The 18,982-nt window shown below is 36.6% G+C and overlaps 2 protein-coding genes across 2 annotated transcripts; both read left to right on the top strand.

The window, feature by feature from the left end:
* Nucleotides 1-2,181: 2,181 nt before the first annotated feature.
* Nucleotides 2,182-3,657, top strand: LOC104907735 (DNA repair protein XRCC3 homolog). Its single transcript, XM_010696709.4, has one exon. It carries the CDS (start codon nt 2,389-2,391, stop codon nt 3,331-3,333), a length of 945 nt encoding a protein of 314 aa, XP_010695011.2. The 5' UTR covers nt 2,182-2,388; the 3' UTR covers nt 3,334-3,657.
* A 4,004-nt stretch (nt 3,658-7,661) lies between these two features.
* On the top strand, nt 7,662-17,882 carry LOC104907736 (choline transporter protein 1). The gene is made up of 10 exons (XM_010696710.4): nt 7,662-8,062; nt 10,535-10,893; nt 11,026-11,171; nt 11,737-11,920; nt 12,099-12,172; nt 13,067-13,180; nt 14,116-14,472; nt 14,918-15,178; nt 16,449-16,676; nt 17,373-17,882. The coding sequence occupies exons 1-10, from the start codon at nt 7,881-7,883 to the stop codon at nt 17,556-17,558; spliced, it is 2,091 nt and encodes a 696-aa protein (XP_010695012.2). The 5' UTR covers nt 7,662-7,880; the 3' UTR covers nt 17,559-17,882.
* Nucleotides 17,883-18,982: the final 1,100 nt, after the last annotated feature.

The raw sequence follows: 18,982 nt of genomic DNA, 5'->3' as shown, positions 1-18,982 counted from the left end.
TAAAAACTTCCTTTAGTCTATGCTTAAAATTGCAACTCTTCATTCCCCCCTCTTTGTTTTCCTTTGTTTTCCTCTTTTTTCAAGGATTCAAAGTTCGAAATTTTCATGCGATTTTGAGCGAAGATTTGGTTTTGCATTACATAATTGACATAATTATGAAGATTTGCGAATTGAAACACAAGGATATTGGCTTTAAAAAAAAAGTTTTAAAAAACATGGAGTTAAGTAAACAAGGACCCCAAGTTTGCAGTTTTTCACCCTTTGGGACCTATCCTTTTTTTATGCACCATTTGGGTCCTAGGTTAGGGAATCCGGTAACTTAACCAGACTTTAACCACCCCGGAGGTATAATAATAATAAAAACAAAACAAAAGCATTAAATATTCAGTAAAATCCAAAAAAGTAACCGTTACTTCATTCAATGCATAAATACATGGGTTCCATGGAACATGGAACAAATGGACCAGTTTTTTTCATCCAAAAAAATCAAAAACACCATGTCAATTCTTCCCAAAAAAAACTGTATAATCTATAACCCAAAAAAAAAACGACAATTCAGTTCAGGAACTCCATTGCAGCATCTCTTAATTAGTATTGGTAGTCCTGCAGTGAAGAAGATGAATCACAGTCAAGTATTATGCTACTGTGCTAAGGTTGCCAAAAAAAGGGTGTCAAAAATACTCAGAAATCCATTCATGAGGTTTTATATTTGTGAGAATTTTAGAACAAGACATGGGTGTGATTTCTTTGAATGGATAGACAATCCTCACCATATTGAATTGAGCAACGAAATGGTGGCATATATGAGGAAGAGGATGCAGCTTGAGGATGAAGTGCAAGAACTGAAAAGAAAGATTAAGAAAATGAGAGTGTTTATTGTAATGTTAGGGTTGATAATTGCAGTGTTTGTTAAGAAAATGTGAAGTAGAAATGTAGTGATTACCTTGTAAGCTTATCTTTCAAAATAACCGAGTTGGTCCTTTGTATAATGAACCAAATGTCCTTGCTTGCTTGACTGTGATTGAGTTATGTTTGATGCATTTGACTGTGATTGTGATTGACTTAAATTAAACACCTGCCAAATGATAACTAATTAGTCTCTTGCAAATTTTTTAAAAAATATTCTCTTGTAAAAAAAAAAAAAAATTAACACAAGCATACAGTTCTTACCCTTGCTTCTGTTTGGAATCCATTTGGATATGTGTACATACCAACTCCCTGAGGTGGCCTAGGAATTGCATTTCCACCCTGCTTTTGTTTCTTCTGTTGAGTTGGTGGTTGAGGGGCTGCTGGTTCCTTAGGTGTGCCTTGACACTTTCTCTTATTGTGCCCTTGTTCCCCACAATTACTGCACCTATTAATCACTCCTTTCTTTGACAACTTTGTGCCACAACTAGTTACCTCTCCAAAGGATGGCTTTCTTTTAGTTGTGCGTCTGTTGTGAATTTTTTTCAGTGGTGGTGCAATGATAGGTTGGTAGGGTGATGTAGGCCATTGTTGAGGTCCATTTAGTGGCTCTAGTGGGAATTGGTAAGTTTTGAGGTAGGTTTTTTAGAGAAATAATGGGACACATAGTGTTCAGGCAGCTCATGTGCTTTCCATATTGCAGCACTGCATGGTTGCATGGAACACCACTGAGTTGCCAAGCATAGCAACTGCAGGTTTCTATCTAACAAGCTCACAACATACCTTGTTTGTGTAGCTCCTTCTCTAACTCCATAAGAGAAGTGTCCATCCCAAAATGCAGACCAACCTCTTGCATCAATCTTAGATTTTTCCAGCCTTTATTGAATCCTAGGGCAGATTTCAACTTCCTTCTTTGAGATGAAGTCTCTCTTCTTGTGCAACCTCTCCATCAAACCTTCTCTAATATCTTCCACATTGTTATTATAGGTTTGTGCCTTGAAGATAAGATGTATGCATTGCACACCTCATTCATGATTTCAACTTCCTTCTTTGAGATGAAGTATCCCCTTTTCTTTAGCGTTTTTTTTCTCTCTCAACTGACATAATTTTTTTTTGGGAAAAACAACAAATGATAGTTTTTTGGGGTTTTAATTGTCAACTGGGCCCACAAGTTAACCAAGGTTAACCGTTAACATTTATGCTCATAATCCCGTTTTGGGTCCCAAACGGTGTAAAAAACAAGGACATGTCCCAAACGGTGAAAAATTGCAAACATGGGGTCCTTCTTGTTTGCTTAACTCAAAAAACATGGCACCAACCAGAATATTTTGAATTTGAATTTCCCTCCCATTAGTCTGATATTCCCTTCTTCTCTGTTACCCCAAAAGGCTGAAACATCAAACTTCAACTCTACTTAAATAAAGTTGTGCTAAACCATACTACTCTGAACTCTCCTTCTCTCTATCTGATTTCCAAATTCCAATGAATCCTTCCAATCTCTTAAACTCTGAAAATGAGGCAATTACCACCCAAAAACTCACCCTCTGCTGTCCAATCCTGGATAGGTTTCTTTCCGGTGGCATTCCTTGCAAATCCATCACTGAAATCGTAGCCGAAAGCGGTTCGGGCAAAACCCAGCTCTGCCTTCAACTAGCCCTCTCTGCCCAACTCCCCGTCTCGGTCGGCGGCCTCTCCTCCTCTTCTCTCTATCTCCACACTGAATTCCCCTTCCCCAATCGCCGCCTCCGCCAACTTTCTATCTCCTTCATCAATTCCCACATCACCCATTTCGGCTCTGCTTCCTATGATCCCATGGATAAGGTTTCTGTCCAACCTGTTCATGATGCACACCACCTGTTCGACGTTTTGCTCAAGTTAGATTCTTTTCTTCTTCAAAGGGATTCCACCCAATGGCCGATTAAATTGATTGTCATCGACTCCATTGCTGCCATTTTCAGGTCTGAATTTGGTAATACTCCTGCTGAAATGAAGGCCAGATCGTCGTTTTTCTTTAAGATTTCTGGGAGATTGAGAGCATTGGCTCAGAAGTTTGGATTGGCAGTAGTGTTAACTAATCAAGTGGTTGATTTTGTGGGGAGTAATGAAGGGATTAATGGGTTACAGATAGGAAATTTGGCATGTTTGTATACTTCTGGGAGACGGGTATGCCCGGCTTTGGGTTTATCTTGGGCTAATTGTGTTAATACAAGGTTGTTTATTTCGAGAAGCGAGGAGGTTCCTGGTGAGAGGAGTGGGTTTGTTGAGGAAGATGGAAGTTCGTCTGTTAGCTTGCGGAGTAGGAGGTACATCCATGTTCTTTTCGCGCCTCATTTACCACCATCTTCATGTGAATTCACAATCCTCAGAGAAGGTGTTTTTGGGGTTGAAAGTAGAGATCAGATTGTTGCAGATAGGAGTGGTCAATAGTAGTTAAGACTTAAAGAGTGTTGCTGATTTAGCATGTGTTTTCTCTTTGGTTAGAATCTCATCTTGTAAATAGTAGGATGTACTAATGTTTAACTTCAGTTTCTTGATTACTTTTTTTCCAGTTGTTTTTGTTGAATAGGAGCAAGTCCATGAAGCACTCTGCACTTATTAATCAGTCTCAGAGATGATTTAAGGGAAATTTATGCTTTTCTATTCCCACATTTTAGTGTATAATTGTATGAAAAGCTACTTTTGTTGTTTTTATGGATTCTACTTTACCTATGATGTTTCTAGAGATCAATGATAGATGATGAGTTTGTTGCATATGTCGTTGCCTTGGTTATGTGTCGCTCGTATTCTATAACCTTAATGCTTATCATAGAAGAGATGGAAAAGTTTTTCAAGAGTATGTCGTATGGAGCACTGAATTTATAGCTGAAGAATGTAGTTGTGCTAATGAACTGTTTCGGCTTTATGGAGCATTGTTTTTCTGCAATCCTTTTTTCCTGCTTCATTTGGGAAGATTTGGAACTCTTGGAGTTAATTCTCATTGTTACCAGACACTTGCAAAATTGTATCGAGATAATGGTTATGGTTGAGTGAAAATCTCATGACCCTCAAATCCCTCTGTTCTGGCTAGTAATATTCAGGAGTATTTCATGGAGTGCAGACTGTAGATGTATGATGATCTCATTTCTTATAGTGAGCAAGAATTGTTACAACTTAGGAACATGCATGTGAAGTATTTCTATATATTATGAACTATGAAGAAACGCATGAGTAGTAGCAACTGCATCTGCCTCCATCAGGAATGTTTTGCTATCTAAATTTTTGGTACTAGCAAATGCGGTAAGCTGCTTGCTTATCAATCTAATTGCTACATGTAGAGAATACATATTTCCTAATAGTATTCTGATACATACATGTCACACAATATTGTACATTGTGTTTTATTTTCTTCTGCTATTCCTTTACGACTGTCATGTTGACAACTTTCTTTTTGGCTGTTCTTTTGTCTTCTTGTAAATGCTTAGGTGTAGCTCTCTTAGAGGTTGTATGTTAGTATATATTTGTACACAAACCTAGGTTGTAAAGGCAGAGAGGCCGAGCGTCGCAATACACATAAATGAAGAAAGATTTGTGGGAAGAAACTGTGCATTTATCACTAAGAAAATACTGGAAATCAAAATCACTAAACTTTGATTTTCTTTCATGGTATCAGAGCTTTAGGGGTAATCACCTTATAGTCGAAAATTTTCTTCTCTCTTACTGATTTTTCATCATCTCGTACTCAAAAAATCAATCTTTGAAAGAATTTTTCTGAGTAAAGATGAATGCTGCAAGAGAGAAGGAATCAGGAAAGAAAAATGAAAAGAATAATACATAAATAAATGAAAATGGATATGTAGATTCACTATTTCTAGCAAACTCTGATGATGCTAATGTTCCTCTTGGGAAATATCACCTTCAATGATGAAAAATTCTTGGCTTGGAGTAGGAGTGTCAAGTAGAACAAGTGAATTACCTCAAAAATACCATGGTTACATTTGTAATGTCCCTAGAAGGAAAAAAGAAACAAGCATGTATGTGAAAGGAGGGATGCAAGCTAGAAGTTTGGAAGGTACACAAACTTACACAGCTAAACATAGAGCATCAATGAATAATTTGTTGAAGATACATGAGCCTAGATCATTCAAAGAAGCAAATGCAAACACAGGGTGGAAAGAAGCAATGCAACAAGAGTTACAAGCTCTTGAGTCAAATGAATGTGGGACTTGACACAACTTCCAACAGGAAAGAGGGTCATAGACTGCAAGTTGGTCTATAAGACCAAATATAAGCAAGATGGCACAATGGAGAGACCCAAGGCCAGGCTTGTGGCAAGAGGTGACAGACAAAGTGAAGGCAAAGATTATAAGCACACATTTTCACTAGTTGCTAAGTTTGCTACTGTGAGAATGATCATTGCTTTGGCCACTGCCAAGAACCAGAATCTTAACCAGTTAGACGTCAATAATGCATTTCGGCATGGATACATTGGGAAGAAGTTTTCATGAAACCTCCTCCAAGCTATAACAAAGGGGTACCTGGTGAAGTGTGCAAGCTTAAAAGAAGCTTGTATGGATTGAAACAAGCCTCAAGACAATGGAACTTGGAGCTTTCTAAGTTTCTTAAGAAGTTTGATTCTGATCAAATCCAAGAGGGACTATTCTCTCTTCCATAGAGTTCAAGATGGAAAATGGACCTTAGTGCTTGTATATGTTGATGACCTCCTCATCACAAGAGATGATGAAGATTACATCCAATTCTTGAAGGCCATATTAGACAAGCAATTCACTATTAAAGATCTAGGATTATTGAGATTTTTTTGTAGGCATTGTAATATCCAGGTTTCCTAAAGGTACTTTTTTGAATTAAAGAAAGTACATCCATGATCTAGTAATTGCCTATGCACCAGCTGCACACAAGGTAGCTAAATTTCCCATGCAAAAGGGATTAAGACTCTCTACTCATGAAGGGGATTTGCTTGAAGAACTAGGTATACAAAAGCATAATTGGGAAGTTGTTGTATTTGAATCTTACAAGACTTGATATTTCCTATTCAGTACAGCTCATCAATTTATGCAAGAACCTAGTCAACCACATATGCAAGTTGCTTACCATGTAATCAACTATCTACAAGGTACTATTGATTGGGGTTTAATCTATCGTGCTATGCTCACTACATCAGTCAGTGCCTACTATGATGCAGACTGAGGTACTTGTGCCTTCAGTGGCAGGTCCCTGACCGGCTACTGCCTTTTTATTTATTGGGAGCAGCCTGGTCTCCTGGAAAACAAAAAAAAAGCAAAAGCAGTCTCCAAATCTTCAGCTAAAGCTGACTAAGGAGCATGTCTCAAACTAGCAGTGAAATAGCTTGGATCAATGGTCTTCATGAAGGCAATTCTCTACCTTTGCCCAAACCTATTACCTTATATTGTGACAACAAGGCTGCAGACTATATAGCTCACAGTGTATCATGAATGCACAAAGCATCTAAAATTAGATTGCTACTACATCATGGATTCTATCCAAGAAGGTTTAATTATCACTAGCTACATCACAGTCTTTTTTCCTGATTAAACTTATAGTCTAAGGCAGTGAATCCAATATTGAAATCATTACTTAAGGTGTGTGTTAGTTGAAGTTTTTAGTTTTCTACAAACTAAAAAAAAATAGGATACTAGAAAAAGTGGTTTTTTACTTTTTAGTTATCAGTTTTCAAAATCATCATGTTTCCAATAAGTTTGACTAATTTTTATCCATTATAAGACATATATCATGACTTTTAAAATAACAAAAAATAAATAAAATGAAACCATATTATACCGAGCGAAAACTAAGGTAGCGATTTCAATAAAAAAACTATTGTATTCACTACCTTAAATAATAGTTTTCTATTAATATATCTCTTGTTTCCTTCCTCGGATCAATTATGTTGTAAAAATACAAAAATCTTTTAGAGCTTTTGATTGTAGTACCGAGCATGTATGGACAATTTGTTGCATGTGATGTGTATTATAGAGTTGCAAAGCTCGTTTTCGTGCAAGATGCAACAATTAGAGATTTATGGCTTTGTATTTAGAGAAATTCAAGTCTCTTATAAAAAATCACCTGGCAAGGTCATTAATACAAATCGATATATGAAGTAACGACTTTGTTAGGGAAAAATTGTACTTAAAATAGCGATTTATTTGATGAATACCTCGTAGCAACTTCAAGATTTACCAAGAAAATAAAAGGCGAAAATTTATTAAGCCTATGTCAATAATGTTATTACAGTGATAGATATGTTTGATTCTAGTGTAAAAAGCAAAATTATTATTTTTGTTTACCATCATTAGGGTGACTAATAGATCTTCACTTTCTTTTAATAACACTTACTCTATGTCTCTATCAGACTAGAAAAAGGAGAATAAGAAAAAGACACAAAACCCAAATCTAAACTTGATCTTATGGGCTTAAATTATTATATACCCCATAGTTCCTATTACAAAACCCAAATCAATGAAATTGCACATATAAAAAAGTGAAAACGGCATATCACTGTCCAATTGCCTATCTCTCGCCTGTCAAAGCTGACTTTGGTCTCTGCTTCTGACCATTTACCATTTTCTTTATTCCCTAAATCTTTTGTCTCAAACATGATTACAAAAAGTAACAAAAGAAACGGTAAATTAGTAAAGAAACAACAAAGAAAGTGTAAAATTAACAATCTTTGTCACAAATCACTAAATTTGCAACCTTTTTATTTTCATTTTTAGCTTTGTTAAAAAAAAAGTAAAAATTAACTCCTACACTAGCTAGTTCTACTTAATGCTGGTACTGTAACTCTGCAAGTACACCTATAAACACTGGTTCTTTAAGCCAAGAATCTTTTTTTGTTTTGGTTGTAGCTTTTTTTTCACACTTTCCCCATTACTTCTTTGAACTTAAGCTCAGTGTTCATTCCCCCTGGAAAAAGAAAACCCTTGTTTCAATTTTTTTGCCAATTTTCTCTCTCTAGAATGAGGCCAATGGGGCCAGTGATAGGAAGGTACCCATCAAGCGATGGCGGCCAACTGGGTGGTGGAGTTATTAGGCAAAACAGGAAATGTAGAGATGTGGTGTTTCTTGTTATCTTCATTGCTTTTTGGGTTTCTATGATTGTTAATTCTAGCTTTGGATTTAACAAAGGAAACCCACTTAGGTAAATTCATAACACAATCTCTCATTTTCACTTTTTTGTTTCTTACATTAATGGGTTACTTTCCTTTTTTGGAGTGCATGTATTTTTTAGTTTGTAACACTTTTATGGTAAATTCTTGAATTTGTGGTGTTTTGTTAGATTATTGTGTCATTTTGTTTTGCTGTTGTTTGATACAAGGATGAGATTTTAGTGGGATTATTTGATTTTTTTGTGGCTTTGGGTTCAATGGGTTGTTTCCTTTTGGGGTCTGATTTAAGGGTTCTAAAAGGGTGGGGTTTAAAGGGGGTACTGTACATTTTGCATTGACAATTGTGAATTGTGATGGATATAGTAGTTTTTTCGCCGCCATGTGGAATGTGTGTTCTTCATTTGGAACTGAAAAGTAAGCAAGTCAATGTGTGGAGAAGATCTAAGATTTAAACGTTCTAAGCTATTGGTACCTTTGTATTAGCTTGTTGTTAGTGACTGATTAGGTTGAGTGATGGTGACTTGTGAAGGCATGGTTGAGAAAATTCACTCAACTAGTTTGTGCCACTGATGTTTTTGTCTTTTATTGGTAGCAGTTCCCTGTAAGAATAGAATTCAAGTAGTTTTCCCAAGGTTTATTATTTATATTTTGGGGTGGTTAGGGTAGGGTGTGATTTGTTGGTCGGTTGCTTGGATGAAGAGAGCAGATGGTCTCTTTTCCATGTCCAAGGACTCCAAGGTTTTGCTGTGGAGAGTTCGGAATGCAGCAGTGTAATTTCTTTTGAAGAATTTGTGATGTAATTGCACTTTTCCTGTAAAATTCTGGAGCCTAACTTCTCCTCCCTAATACTTTCTTGAGCTCTATGTTAGGCAATGGCCATGGTTTTGGATTCATTACTTGCCGCTGCAGTATATTCTGTTGCTTCACTCGCCTCCATTGCACAGTTGATACTAATAACCTTTTCTACCGGATTATGCTATTGATCTAATCTTTCTAGGCTTAATTCTGTGCAATTACTAATTGGTTCCGCAGTCAAAATCCTCAAATCTCTGAAAAAGCTTAAGTAGTTCGTTGATCTACTTTGATACTGGACGTCCTACTCATAAGGTAGTGCACCAGGCAAGGGACTAGAGGCAGTTGCTTTATTTATCCTCAAGATTTCTGAATGATTAGTGATGAAAAATGTGGGATGTCATTAATAAGAAAAGGGGACAGCAAGCACATTTGCCTATATGGAAGATTTAGTGGTTGATTTTCTCAAGCTGCTTTCGCGCCTTGAGATGCTCCTTTCCTCCTAAGAGATTGAGAATTTGGACTTTTTTTTTGGCCAGAAACGTATTCTGCTAGTAAATCATTACTGCTAATATGCTATAAAGCATGATTTAAGTCTTGCAAGTGGGTATATTGCTCCTGTATGCTATTAGGGTTCAGTGAAGCTTGAGATTCTGGATCATATGGGTTATCTATGCGGCTAATTTCCCTTCAAATGCCTTGGTGCTTCCCTTTCTACTAGGAAATCAATATTAGCACCAATATCATCGCCTTGATTATTAACATTATCGACAGAACTAAGCCCTGGATTGCAAGTCTTTGATCTGGGTAGGAGGATTAATGTTTATTAAAACTGCATTATCTTCTATGCAAACACATTGGAGTTCTATTTTCCTGTTGCCTATACTGTGGTCAAAGTTGAGTAAGGGTTGCGTGGGAGATATCTATTGGCAGGATCTTTAGGAACTTCCAGCTAAATGGCTTGAAATGGAGTATGCTTCCTCGAGACAGCTAGAATTTATTTTTTAAAATGAAGTCATCTACAGTAAAATAGTGAATGACGTTATGGTCTCTTTCTTTAAAGGTAAGACAAACTCAAGGTCGTGGATTGTTGCTACTACATCAGGGAAAAGATCCACATTCCATGGAAGTTTTTGTGCAGGTTTCATGAATGATAAGAGATTTGGGGTCTGTAGAATTGTTTAATAGGAACGTACTGACTGAGCAAGACATGTTTTTAATGTCTAAGCTCTATAACAAGCTTAGAGGTGATGTCACAATATCTCTGGAGAAACTGGTATGCAATTATACACCAAGAGATAAATATTATTCTATGGCTTACCGTGTCTGTCAGGTTGGTTACTAAGATCAAATGTTCGAATGAGGCTTACCTACAAGATGGTGTCTAGATAGTGGAGAGCCTTATGATCATTCAATTTTTGCAGTGCTAGTAGTTTGTGGAAGTTTTGGGTAGGAGATACACAGGTCTCCTGCTGCATGAAAGCATTCATTCTAATCCGAGATTGAACTGTCCATGTTAGATTTTTGCTTGCATTACTTGGAGCTTCCTTCTCCCCCCTTCATGTGTGTGTTTGCTTAAAAGTTTTCTTTAGTCTCTATTACATCCTTCCCCCCCCCCCCCTTCTTTTCTGTTACTACTTAATAAAAATGTTTTTTTTTCAAGCTGTCAGCTGCCTTTAATTGTTTTAAGTAGTACTACGTTGTTTTTCCAGGTTGACTTATGGATTGGATTATGAGGGAAATTTATGTGGTAAAAAGCATGCGCATCGAGATCTCCATGAATTGGAACTCAGATATTGGGTAAACCCTAACCAGGTGTATGAAAGTGGATTGAAGAACAGTGCATTCAAGCTTGCTGATGCAAGGAGCATTTGTTTGCTAGATTGTCCTATTCCAGCTGAAGATTCCCTTAATTGGGTATGTGATTACCCTGATGGAGATATACATCTCAGTCTAGATGAGTGGATTGACAGGAACTATGATTATTTTGAGTTCCTCACCCCAGATATGAGGAACAGTTCTCTTCAACTTCAGGGGCCTTGTTATCCTGTCATATACCCCAGTGTTAATGGTAAGCAAAAGGTTTACATTGATGTCTACAGCTCATGGAGTCATGTCTTTCTCAATTGAGATTATATTCTTGTATCCATTAGATACCTTTGAATACTCCCTGAATTTATTTCTTTTGCCTTTATCTTTGTAGTTTTCTGGAGTTGTCAATTTATAGCTCGCCCATCAAATATGTCTTTACGGCATTGGCAGCAGATGGGAGGAGTAAATATCAACGAGGGCCTCGAGATAGACAATCTAATTCACAAAACAATGAACTCACGATCTGCTGTTTTAAAGGTAAAGGGGCCTTTTTGTTTAGAGTGTATTGTCCCCGTTTATGACAGTCTAAACTGTAAAGTCACATTATCTTCGCTGGGTTTTGCATCTTATATAAAAACACAACCTATTAAATTTGAGAATAGAATAAGGGTTCCTTCTCATCTTCCATCATCAATGTTTTGATCATAAAGATTCATGAAAAACCATCAAGTGCAATAAATTTGGTGCCTATGAGTATTCATATTGTTCCCTATGAACCTCATCCATGTATTTCCTCAAGATGGTATTACCATGGTATATAAAGTGACAGATAACAGAAGTCACCAATGTACATTGTGTCTTAAGCTTGGGTGCCAGAATGTGACATGACTGATACGCCAGATTAGACAGAAAAAAAGGTTGCAAATTAAGTTGAATCTGACATTGTGACTTTTGGACCATTGCTAATTGGGAATGGTGGCATGAATGTGGTTAAGAGCCTGTCATACTTTTATACTTACCTTTTCGCTACTGCTGTTCTGATTGTTCATGCACTTCATGGCCATTTTGTCAAATTAGTGGTTTAAATATGTGCTGTCTGCAGAGATACATGGCTGATATTGGAAAGGCATGGCCAGTACTCATTGTTTGTGGTGGAATCCTGCCACTTTTCTTGTCAGTTATTTGGCTGCTTCTTATTCGACATTTTGTTTCTGGGATGCCATGGATAACAGTCGTACTTTTCAACATTCTCATAATATCAGTTACAATGTTCTTTTATCTAAAAGGTTAGCAATCTATCCTATTGTAAACCATTCCTTTCTGTTTAAAAATTTGAAATTTCGATTGCAATTATCTATAACTAAGAATATTTAAAATTATAAATATAGAAACTATATATATATATTTCTGGGGGTTTATGGTTGATTATTCCATACATTTGATAGTTCACTTTGCCATTTACAGCTGGATGGATAGGGAGTGATGCTGTTACACCCATTGTTGGCGAGCATGACCCATATGTTCACGTCTATGGAAGGGTAAGTTTTCTCTTTTTTACTTCTGGGGAGAAGAGCACGAGGCTAGCAGACGCTAGCTAATATCTAGTGTGAAATAAGCCTAAAAGATTATAGATGTGAATTCTGAGCTGCAAATCTCTTTTAGAGTTTGTAATTTGCGTTACTTCATCTTTCTTATTTCAAAAGAGTTCGTAGAATTCTGGTGATCACATCAGAAGGTACATTGATTTTGAAAAAGTGACCACTGTCAATTTGAAGGCACCATATGCAACTGACAGGTTGAGAAGATGGAACTTAAAATCCATGGAATGTTCTACACCAGTGTGGCTAAGATGAGTGAAAAACATGATGGAGGTTTGTGAAAATAGACAAAAAGAAAAAAGAACATGAGCTCTCAGTTGCTTTGAAAAAGTGAAATGTTGCAAAAAGAGAAAAATATGTAACATTGTGATTCCAGAAATAATGAGGACTAGGAAGGGGATTATATAATCTGCAGGAGTAGGAGAAAGAGGGGAGGGTTTCAAAGTTATTGAACATGGGGGCAGCTGTTGATCATGTCATGCTGCCTCCTTAGGGTAGAGTTAACAAATTTGCTTCTCACATGCACTAAACCTAATCAATTGACTAGTAGGGAAGGTTTCAAAGATATTGGACCTGGTCCCTCTAACTTGCAATAGCTGACTAATGAAACTGTGCTGCCTGCCTACCTCGGAACAAGTTAAGGTAAGAAGTGCGCCTCTTGTTTTATAAAACTCATCAATTGCCTCATTAATGGCTTAAAAGCATCTGTTTGCCTTGGGAGGATGTACATCTTTGCTAGTGCTCCCCATGGGATCTGTGGGTTGTTCCATTAACTACCATTTTCCTGTTGCTAGTAGCCAAGTTCCTTACTAGAACATCTTTTTTGTGTATCAGGAGTTGACTCATCTTCGTGCTGTTGCTATTTTGATGACCGCTGTTGCGGGAATTGCCATCCTTGCATCTATTGCCATAGTTAGACGCATCCTTATGGCAACATCAGTCCTCAAGGCAAGTAAAGTCACTTGCTTTCATGTGCTATGATATTGAGTAATTAATCCTGGAGATTGAAATTCCCATATATTTTGATCTCAAATGGTCCAGAAAATAGAACTCTCATCTTAAAGTTTCAGATAACTTTCATTTTGTAAAATTGAGTCCTCTTTGTGACTCCTATGAGTCCTATCCATATTGGGATTTGGCTTTGTTCGTTCTACCATGATAGGAAAATCACTTATTGACTTTTGAAGTTTATGTGGGTATATCTTATTGTGCCAAAGTTGAGAATAGTGTTCAAAATTGCATGATATGTCTGAGGCACTTTATTTCAATGATAATGCACCTATATAAAGAGGTTAAATATACATATGTGTGTGTATTTTCCGTGAGAACAATGCTTGTTTGAGAATGTCACAACACTTTGTCGTAATTCTTCTTGACCAACATTTCATCTACTTTTGCTAAATTGTAACCATTTTATTCCTTGAGGGGCCAATTCTTTAGAAGAATACATAATTACTATTCTACTGTTTTAACGTTTTCACACGAGGGTCCTCACCTGAACGTTATTCTATATATATATATGTTTTGGGGGGGGGGGGATTGAGGTCTCATTGAGAAGGATCATTTTGAAATGGCAAATAGTACTTAAGTATTAGACACATCTTCATAATTTTTAAGGTATTAGCTAATGCTATGCATGCATTTATTGATTCTATTGCCAAACATTAATTCTCTGCAATTGGCTTATAAATAAGCCAATCAGGTAAGACTGACAAATTTTACAAAAGGACCAAAGGATGCTTGAATTAGATACTTTAGGTCCTTCTTTACCTAGGCCAAGACAAACATGGAATATGTAGATAAGGCCCATAGGATATAAGGGTGCTTTCTACTGACAAAAAGTTTGCTCTCTACTGACGAAAAGTTGCCTGAATATGTTCCAGGTTGCTGCAAAGGTTATAGGAGAAGTTCAAGCTCTTATGATATTTCCAATTATACCATATGCCATACTTGCGATCTTCTACATGATTTGGTTATCTGCTGCTTTCCATTTATTTAGCTCTGGAGAGGTTCGTCAAAATAATTGTGAATCGAACTGTTGTGCCTACGATCTTGGTTCGAAACGGGTCAGCTGTGAACGATGTTGTGGTTACAGCATTCATTATACCCCTCACATAGGAATTGCCATCCTCTTCCACTTGTTTGGTGGATATTGGGCAACACATTTCTTCATAGCATGTTCATCCACTGTCATCGCGGGTTCTGTTGCTTCTTATTATTGGGCTCGTGGTGATACATCGGTATGTGACCAATTAGTAAAATTTGTAGCAATTGATGCTCATTGTGACATGGCTGGCATATGTACTTTATAATTGTGTAATTGTTATTTGTTATTCTTCAAACATACAATTAGAAAACTTGTATTCTCTTGCTTACCCATATAAGGGTGACTAGTCATTGTGGATCATGCATCTCCAAAGAAGGACCTTTTGTTGCCCGTGTTCATTGAATGTATGACCTACTACTTAATACTATTAGTCATACTTCCCTTAAGGGTGTGGCTATGTGTATTGGGGGACTTGGAGGGTGGTAGCATGCTCAAAATTTTTTCAGATTTCTGACCTGGGCTGCATGGAAACATAATATTAACTGCACTATAACATGAATGTTTTTTTCACTTGATAGCGACTGCAATTTTCAAGTGCACAGTCTTTTAGACTCACTAGTAGTATTTGCATTTTGCAGCCAGAGATCCCATTTCTATCAGTATTTGCGTCAATGAAAAGGCTAGCCCGATATAGCTTGGGTTCTGTTGCTATTGGCTCCCTGGTTCTGTCTTTTGTGGAATCAATTCGATTTATACTTGAGTCAATTCGACGCAAGCTGAAAGTTTCTTACACTGCCCCAGAAAATTGGTTTGGGAAGATGGTTCATCATTCTTCTAAGTGGTGTTTGAAGTGTGTGGAGTGGACCATCAAATCTGTGAATCGCAATGCCTATATAATGGTAAGTTTGGAATCTATGTTTAATTGTTTATAATTTTATCTGAGCTGTTAAGTTCCCTTCCTACGTACGGGAAGAGAGATCCTTGACAAGACTCGAGATATTTGGCATACACTTATATAAGGTGGTTTGCATTTTCAGATGTTCACTGCTCTTTCACTTTTGTTGTATTAGCTTTTAGTTCTTTAGAAAACTAAAATCAAGTTTCTGAAAACTATGGAGAAGTAGCTTTAGCTTTTGTTCTCATCTCACAAAACTACTGTAAGTACGACTGATGTTAAGTTCATTATCCAATCAATGTCATAGAGTATTGAAATCTTAAAACAAAACTAGAAATTCACCAGGAGTAATGCTGCAGAGGCTTAATTTTCAATGAGGTTTAGTTTTCCAGGATGTTACATCATCTGTTTGAGCTACTATATTTATTATCAGATGTATGATGGTCGTCACCTTACCGACTACCAAGTAACTATTTGGTGATATTATAGTGATATATGATTTACAGCTTTCAGCCTCTAGAGACGGGAGCATGTTCTTTCACTGTAAACCAAGACCAATGCTCACCTGTAGCAAAGCAACTTGTGTGAGATTCTCATCTTAGTTTGAATGGTAAAGTCATGCAATCGCAGTCTAGATTACCATCTAATGCTACAGAAATTAAGGAAGATATTATTTCGACCTGGTTATTTGGACCAAACTCATTAGCTATTGGCAAATGTGGAGAGTTGAATGTAACATTCGCTAAAACGAGTAGCTTATGGTCATTTTCTCTAGCATGTAGCTTTTTCCGTATATAATATTCAGGGTATTCACATCCTTGTCCTGGTTTAGCTTTTTTAAACCTACCCGTGACCCGAGTCATGTTTTGATGCTTCAGGAGCTCATAACTGACCGCTTTCAGAGACCAAACCAGGAATTCTTCGAAATTCTTGTGGGTTTTATATGAAATATAATCCGGGTAAACAGTCTCATTTCTTGTCTAGGTGACATGATTTTGAAATCTATGTGGTTAAGATGAAGAATCGATTTACACCTTCCTAGTCCTAATAAGGTACCAACACTATCAATCAAGATTCAACTTTAGCCATTGATTTCTTTCAAAATATAATGACAACTTTGAATTGTATTAGAAAATACTCAATAGACCGTCAAAAGTTCAATTTCCAAACGTGTGGGTGACTTTATATTATAGAGAGTAAGTAATGTTTGAGACCTGTGAATTCGAACTTTTTCGGCATAATAGAGTCTCTTACCTAGCAATTATTGTTTGCAGATTGCCATAACAGGTAAAAGCTTCTTCAAGTCATCTGCTATTGCAACGGAGTTGATTATGAATAATATTCTAAGAATAGGGAAGGTTAATGTTATCGGAGATGTCATTCTGTCTCTTGGAAAATTATGTGTTAGCTTATCAAGCACCTTGTTCGGATTTCTCATGTTGGATACTCACAAGTACAAGTCCTCCCACAACAAGATTTCTTCTCCTCTCTTCCCAGTGCTGGTATGTCATTTCACTTGTAGCTGTGTGTAAACCTTGTCTCACACAGATAAATGATTGGGGAACTAAAAAAGGTTTCCTGAAACATATAATGCCTTATCCGCTTATGCAATTTTGGCACTGATTGTTAATATGTTTCGTTTTTGTTTTATGTTTTTGGTATTTTTTAAAAAGTAAAAACAAATATATGAAATCAGAAAAAGTAGTCTCCAAATCTTTTTGTTGACAGTTTCCAAGATATACATGATGAGGATAGATTGGGTACTCCAAAAAAAAAAAAGGATAGACTGGGTACTTTATTTATTTCATTATACAATCTATCTCATATAACTTTGAGAATCATAAAGCCAAAAACTGAAAACTGACAATGATACTTAACGGGCCTATAATTGCTAGTGATGTTTCGTTGTCATAATCTAAGTTTACTTCCATCCATTTTTGTTTTGACCAAAACATTCCAACAGTAGGAAGAACAAGAAAGAACAAACGGAGTAGTAATAAACAGTGTAATGCACATTAAACAAATTTTCCATTCTCCTCCTAGGAGTTCAAAGCAAACTGTGTCCTTTCCTCATCAGTTGCATGCACGACTATGATTTTTCCCCTTTTTTTCCTCTTCAAGTATATATAACTGCCATTTTATAAATGGTTGAGGCGCTACATCTACTAAACTGTAATGTGATATCATTGTTTTTGCAGGCATGTTGGGTCCTGGGTTATGTTGTTGCCACACTGTTCTTTGGTGTGGTGGAGATGTCGATAGATACTATCATTCTCTCGTTTTGCCAAGATGCCGAAGAACACCAGGGAAATGCTCAGTATGCACCTTCCCTTCTAATCGAGACTCTTAATGATCAAAACGAGACCCAAAGACTAACACAATGATGCATCCACAAAAAAGGAACAGTCTGGTTTTCTCACAGCTCTGAATTTTGAGCAAGAAGCTTGTCACTTGGAATTTGCCAAGGCTAGGTCCATGAGCTTATTATTTTCTTATGTATATATTTATTATCATTGCTAGAAAATTATTGTAGCCCAGGGTTTTGGATCTTCAACGATATTTTATAGTTCTTTTGTAATGGGAGTAATGAGGGATGGTGTAAGGTAGTAAATCCAGAGAAGGAAATTTTTGGGGTCTTAAAGGAAAGAATGCTATTTGTAATAGTTGCTCCTTAATCAAAGTTTAGTTCTTTTCTGGTGTTAAAGAAACTCTTAAGATTCTTTCTTCTAAATTCTAAGAACAGTATGCCCAACTTTACCTGCACGTATTATTAGTATATATTTAATATAACTACATTTCCTACTAAAAACAATCCCCATCATCCTGTAAATTGAAAAGTTTATGTTTTTAAGTTCTTCGGAATTTAAATCCCTTTTTCTTTTGTAAGAGAACTCAACTAAACTTGTAGTTATACCTTGTTATTGGGCGGGGTGGGTCAGGGTCGTGCGGGTCGGAAGGGGGTCGGGTCTTAAGAGGGTCGCATCATAGAGGGCCGATAGCGGGTTGTGCCAAACGGGTAGTGGGCCGATAACAGGTCGATAATGGGCGGGCCAGTAAACGGACAAGAAAAACAAGGAACAAAGAGAGCCAAAAGTGATTATAAATGGATACAATTCAGTACATATAATATTATTTAAAAAATCTATTTTATTTTTCAAAATTATTGGGTTTTTTTTGTTGGCCTAATAATGACCCTGTCCAATATAAAGCCTATAAATTTTATCCTAACCCTTTAACCATTGGGTTACCCTATCCAATAACCAGGTCTGCTTGCATCATAAGAAAAACAATTCAAAAAACACATTAAATTGTCTATCACACTTATTTATTGCAAAATCTGGTATCAGCTGAATTAAGTTGCATACATTTTCAAGATGAAAAACTTTATGGAAGCACTGAGGTAATGCTAGTATCAATACTGATGCCTTTTAACTTTTAGGATCTCTAATTGCTTTCACCAAATATGAGAAAGTTGGTAAGCACAGGTGGGTCCAATTAATGTCAAAACGCTTATTTTTCCCAATTTTTGGTTAATTTTAGAGTTGAAGCTAGTTAGAAAACATGTCTTCTAGAGTCAAGAAAGAGGATGAATGAGGATGAATGGAGGTTAGAGGGGAGAGAAAGACAGAGTTGAGTTAGTGTACTCAATATTAAGTAATAATGTCATGGAAAGCTTTTGATCTAGTCTCGACCTATGCAGCCACAACGCTAATTCTTTAATCTCATATTACACTTCCATCCACTTTAATGTTATTTCCAATATTGGACATTCAAGAGTATATTTTTAGTTTCTTCTTTTGCTCAAGTG

The sequence above is a fragment of the Beta vulgaris genome, chromosome 4 (assembly GCF_026745355.1).
Source record: "Beta vulgaris subsp. vulgaris cultivar EL10 chromosome 4, EL10.2, whole genome shotgun sequence".
NCBI lineage: Eukaryota > Viridiplantae > Streptophyta > Magnoliopsida > Caryophyllales > Amaranthaceae > Beta > Beta vulgaris.
This window is presented reverse-complemented; position numbering and strand designations above follow the sequence as displayed.